The sequence below is a fragment of the Poromitra crassiceps genome (genome assembly GCF_964638095.1).
Source record: "Poromitra crassiceps genome assembly, chromosome: 6".
Lineage (NCBI taxonomy): Eukaryota > Metazoa > Chordata > Actinopteri > Beryciformes > Melamphaidae > Poromitra > Poromitra crassiceps.
This window is the reverse complement of record NC_139627.1, coordinates 32,530,401-32,536,451: the sequence shown is the minus strand read 5'-3', so window position 1 is coordinate 32,536,451 and position 6,051 is coordinate 32,530,401. Positions and strand designations below refer to the sequence as shown.

Below are 6,051 nucleotides of genomic sequence, written 5' to 3'. Positions count from 1 at the left end.
CAGTAAATGTCCCATCTTATCATTGCCCAGCATTATTGGGTATAACAGCAGTGGCCTAGGAGTGGTTTATAATGCTATAACGTTTAAAACGCATTTGCTAGCAGCAGGAAACGGGGGCTGGGTATTTGGCAGATCTCCAGGTATTTTTTGTCCCTCGAGGATTATTTTTAATGGCTATCAGAAAAACCCTCCAAGCAATTTTGCTGGTTATCAAATTATATGTTTCTGCTTGGAATGTGGGGATTTGTTATAAAAATAAAAATAAAAACGTCAAACTATGACATCATAGGCTCAAATACATATCTCTCCTGTGGGTGTGATGTAATACCACAGACATGGCATAACCTAGAAAAATAAACTGCACATACAGTACTATATGCCAGTTTTACACTGCAAAAAAATCTGTCTTTAAATCTTATTATCCTCAAAACAATACAAAAAAAATCCACCTAGTGATATAACTTCACTTGTTTAGATAGAAATCGTTGTTTAATGGAAATCCTCTCTATTCAGGAATTTTCTAGAAAGCAATGTCTGTTCCTTTGGGGTATAGGCAGAATTGGACAGATCAATCAAGCAGTATCAAGAAAATGACTTGTGACTGGAGAAAGTGGATTTGGACTGCAAACACTGGAATTGGAGCCACTGAATGCATTTGAATGTGGAATTATCTCACACCGTTGGCAGATGTCCTCACTTGTTAACATGGACAGTTTTTGCAATTCAGATAACTTCAGCCTCAGTCTCCACACAAGGCATATCGAGTGAATTTTTTTGTATCCCTACTTGTCTGGCCTGGAACAACTCTGTTTCTCGCAATGGCCTCTGTCTGTTAACGAGAAATTCACCCGCCTCGCTAATTAGCCGACGCATTACAGCCAAGCCACAACACGTAGATCAACAGGAGAAACAAGCATGAAGTCAACAGGCTCCTGGCATGCGAGCATGTGTAGGTCTGCCTGTTTGAGCCCGTTTCCACATGCGTCTGTCTACACAGACAGGCACATCCAGAGAGGAGGAGCCGCCGTTTCCTCACCGTTTCCCAGAGGCCTCTGCACATTATCACTGGAGATGTGTCATACGTGCAAAACACATGCACACCCGCAATTATCGTATTTGTAATTTAGCCCTTTGTACGATGTATGATCAATATGCCAAAATTCCCTTAATATACGATAATTTCAGCATTTTGTGACACTTAAGCCCCAAACGCACTGGGAGCATCAGACGCTCGCGTTTTGAAGTCCACCCATTGTTTTAAATGGCCGAACACGCACCAAGAGCGTTCTGACGCGCGTCAAACTGCCTTAACGCCCGTACTCCGAACCTGTTTTGATTTTGGGGCGTCAAATGAGGTTCCAGCAGCTGTGACCAAAGCACTCTGACCTTCCCCCCCCCCCCCCCTCTCTGCCCACCTCCATCCCCATCTGTCTCAATATGCTCCTCAAACAAATCTCACGCCAGTTTAAATACAGCAAGCATGTAAATACGCTACACTATAGCAAGAACAAAGTGAGAATAATGTTCTAAACGCATCGGCAGCGCTGCCTTTTTTTCTCCCTCTCTGCATGGCAGACAGGTAGGATGATCAGATCCAACAGCCTCTGAATGACAGGGGGCTCAAAACTACGGTATAACAACTTTTTTTTCATCGGCCATTGTGCCTGCCTACATATAAATTAGTGGTCTTTTCCCCCAAAATACTGGTTGGTTCTGTCATTCTGTGGTGTATACATTTCAGATCTGATGCTTGCAGTGCGCTATAGGGACAGAAATTGAAGTTTCGCTCCCAGTGCGTTTGCGGCTTTAGTATTAGTTGTAATCAGTCTGCTATTGGATAGTAAATTATGGATCCTTGGTTTGTTTAGACATCTTCTTCTCACATAACGTCTCTCCAGCCACTCGTGCTTGTTGTGATGATGAATGTGTTATATATTGGCTGGCTCGCCACATTGTTGTTTTGCCCCACAATGCTGCAGAATAGGTGGGAAAAGGAGCACCTAGACACAGCAGATGTGTGGTGTGATCTTTTGAAAAAGGACTGTTCATTGGACATTTGGGATATTAGGGTTAGGGTTATGTTTACAATAACAGAAATATAACATTGAATGTATTGGCAGGCATGAAAAATATGCCTGCCAATACATTCAATGGCATTACGCTTTTTTGTAGGCTATTATATATTTTTTCATATGTCACACATGTACATTGTCAATTTAATGCTTTATTTTTGCTTTGCTTTAAGAAAGCTAGCGAGCCCGCGCAGCCCGCGAATCGAGCGCGTGGGATGCCTAGTTAATTATACAACCGCTATGTAATCAAACTGCATCAAATCCATGATATCAGAGGTAACCGCACTGATGTGTCCTAAAAGGATCATTTCAGCCCTATATATCGCTAATCTCCATACATGACTGTGTCTCTGGGTAATTTCAGCCCTATATATCACTAATCTCCATACAGTACATGACTGTGTCTCTGGGTAATTTCAGCCCTATATATCACTAATCTCCATACATGCATGTGTCTCTGGGTAATTTCAGTCCTATATATCACTAATCTCCATACATGACTGTGTCTCTGGGTAATTTCAGTCCTATATATCACTAATCTCCACATGACTGTGTCTCTGGGTAATTTCACTAATCTCCATACATGACTGTGTCTCTGGGTAATTTCAGTCCTATATATCACTAATCTCCATACATGACTGTGTCTCTGGGTAATTTCAGCCCTATATATCACTAATCTCCATACATGACTGTGTCTCTGGGTAATTTCAGACCTATATATCACTAATCTCCATACATGATTGTGTCTCTGGATAATTTCAGCCCTATATATCACTAATCTCCATACATGACTGTGTCTCTGGGTAATTTCAGCCCTATATATCACTAATCTCCATACATGACTGTGTCTCTGGGTAATTTCAGCCCTATATATCACTAATCTCCATACATGACTGTGTCTCTGGGTAATTTCAGTCCTATATATCACTAATCTCCACATGACTGTGTCTCTGGGTAATTTCAGCCCTATATATCACTAATCTCCACATGACTGTGTCTCTGGGTAATTTCAGCCCTATATATCACTAATCTCCATACATGACTGTGTCTCTGGGTAATTTCAGCCCTATATATCACTAATCTCCATACATGACTGTGTCTCTGGGTAATTTCAGCCCTATATATCACTAATCTCCATACATGACTGTGTCTCTGGGTAATTTCAGTCCTATATATCACTAATCTCCACATGACTGTGTCTCTGGGTAATTTCAGCCCTATATATCACTAATCTCCACATGACTGTGTCTCTGGGTAATTTCAGCCCTATATATCACTAATCTCCATACATGACTGTGTCTCTAGGTAATTTCAGTCCTATATATCACTAATCTCCATACATGACTGTGTCTCTGGGTAATTTCAGACCTATATATCACTAATCTCCACATGACTGTGTCTCTGGGTAATTTCAGCCCTATATATCACTAATCTCCATACATGACTGTGTCTCTGGGTAATTTCAGTCCTATATATCACTAATCTCCATACATGACTGTGTCTCTGGGTAATTTCAGTCCTATATATCACTAATCTCCACATGACTGTGTCTCTGGGTAATTTCAGCCGTATATATCACTAATCTCCACATGACTGTGTCTCTAGGTAATTTCAGCCCTATATATCACTAATCTCCATACATGACTGTGTCTCTAGGTAATTTCAGCCCTATATATCACTAATCTCCATACGTGTCTCTGGGTTTGGGATTTCACAGTTGAGCTGCAGATGGGGGAGTTAATGTCAGAGGTGCTTTTTAAAAGTTAATGGAAAAGGGTTCACTATATGCAGATAGTCAGAAAGGTCAGCCTGTCTTTGTGTCGCTGCTGGATGAGGTGGCTCCCTGAAAGCCACACTTGAGTAAAAGTACAGATATCTTACCAGAAAAGGGTCAAAAGAAATGTGGTAGAAGTTAAAGTATCGATTTCTCTGCAAAAACGGCAAAGAAGGTTTGCAAAAAATCACATAAAACTTCACAAATTGCATTTTAATTATTTTTTTAAAGCCAGTGCAAAATCAAGCATTTTTGATCGCAACAATCACAAAATGAACTCAAAATCATGGAGGGACTGGTTATTAGAAGTGTAATATTAATAGCATCTGTCCATCTTTATTTCTGTCCTTCTGTCTTTCTGTCTGTCTGTCGATCGATCGATCGATCTATCTATCTATCTATCTATCTATCTATCTATCTATCTATCTATCTATCTATCTATCTATCTATCTATCTATCTATCTATGCCTCCATCCATCCATCCAGAAGCACGATGCCCAGTTCACAGGCATCCAGCTGGTAGGCATGCTGCGTGGGATCTCCTCGGGCATGAGGTACCTGTCAGACATGGGCTACGTCCACAGAGACCTGGCTGCTCGCAACATCCTGGTCAACTCCAACCTGGTCTGCAAGGTGTCCGACTTCGGCCTGTCCCGAGTCCTAGAGGACGACCCCGAGGCTGCTTATACCACCAGGGTGAGCCCACAACACACACACACACATGCACGCGCACACACACACACACACACACACACACACACACACACACACGCACGCACACACCCACACGCACGCACGCAGACACACATTTGACTTTTGTGTTAGTGTGTAGTCAGAGTTGTCATTGTGAGGATGTTTTTGGTCTTGGGCCTTTGGGAGTGGCTAAACCTCTTCCAGGGGTGCCCAAAATCCCTCTGTTCAGGAAAAAACCCTGACCTACATGCCAGCATTAGGCTGTGAAAACGTGATATCCCGATATATTGCATTAATGAGCATGGATTGGGCGGTTGTAAGATCACAGTGACCTTGAATTTTGACCTCCAACCACCAAATTCTAGTCAGTTCATCCTTGAGTCCAAGTGGATGTTTGGGCCAAATTTGAAGAAATTCGCTCAAGGCGTTCCTGAGATATGGGTCGTGAGGTCACAGTGACCTTGAACTTTGACCACCAAAATCATGCCGATCATGTAACATTGTAACATTCTACGTATCAGTGTATTGTAGAAACATCCAATGCCAACATTTTATTCTGGTGACCAGGCGGCTCACACACACACACACACACACACACACACACACACACACACACACACACACACACACACACACACACACACACACACACACACACACACACACACACACACACACACACACACACAAGAGCTGGGCTACCCAACCCGACCGACGGGCCGGGCCAGCCTCGGACAAAAAAATGTAAGTGATGTTCGGGCTCCAGCCGGGCTCAATCACATTGTTCAGTCACTGTAGTGTGTTATATTGTTTTTGGCTTCACAACATGCTGTCTGTGTGCTGGAGTGTTATTTTTTAACTACGTTACTGACAGCACTTGAAGGCAACATCACTGTTCCGCAACACATGAAACTGAAACTAGGATGGAGATACACGTGAAAGAAAATGCTAATCGAGGAAGTTTAAAACTACCCAGCAAACATCGTCTTGACCGCGACATCACCAGACGATAGAATTGTGGTTTGGCATCTACCCAGAAAGTCTGACGTTCTCTCCACGTTCCTCCAAAGTAACGTTTAGACTGTCACTTCAAAACAAAAAATATTGATCTCATATTGCTTTGAAAACACATGTAGGTGTCTTTTGTGTTTTTGTTGAATAAAATTACATTTGATTGACAATTTACCCAGCAAACATCGTCTTGACCGCGACGTCACCAGACGATAGAATTGTGGTTTGGCATCTACCCAGAAAGTCATGCCGCTGTCGGCCACAAGGTGACGTTCTCTCCACGTTCCCCCATAGTAGCGTCTATACCTCTTGTAAAACAAGAAATATTGATCTCATATTGCTTTGAAAACACCACATGTATAGGTGTCTTTTGTGTTTTTGTTGAATAAAACGACATTTGATTGGCAATTTATGTGTTGTGTGATCAGATTGTCACAGTGTGACAGTGCACTCCACGTGCAATGACGACTATTATTGGACGCCCTTTTCTTTTTTTAAATA

At 42.2% G+C, this 6,051-nt stretch overlaps 1 protein-coding gene across 1 annotated transcript in view; it reads left to right on the top strand.

Moving 5' to 3' along the window:
- epha3 (eph receptor A3) overlaps window positions 1-6,051 on the top strand; it is a gene marked incomplete at both ends in the record, with an annotated part of 207,816 nt that overhangs the window by 161,743 nt on the left and 40,022 nt on the right. Inside the window, one exon of the mRNA XM_083638195.1 lies at window positions 4,333-4,542. Within this exon, the coding sequence (XP_083494321.1) occupies window positions 4,333-4,542 (210 nt within the window). The remainder of the gene's footprint in view (window positions 1-4,332; window positions 4,543-6,051) is intronic.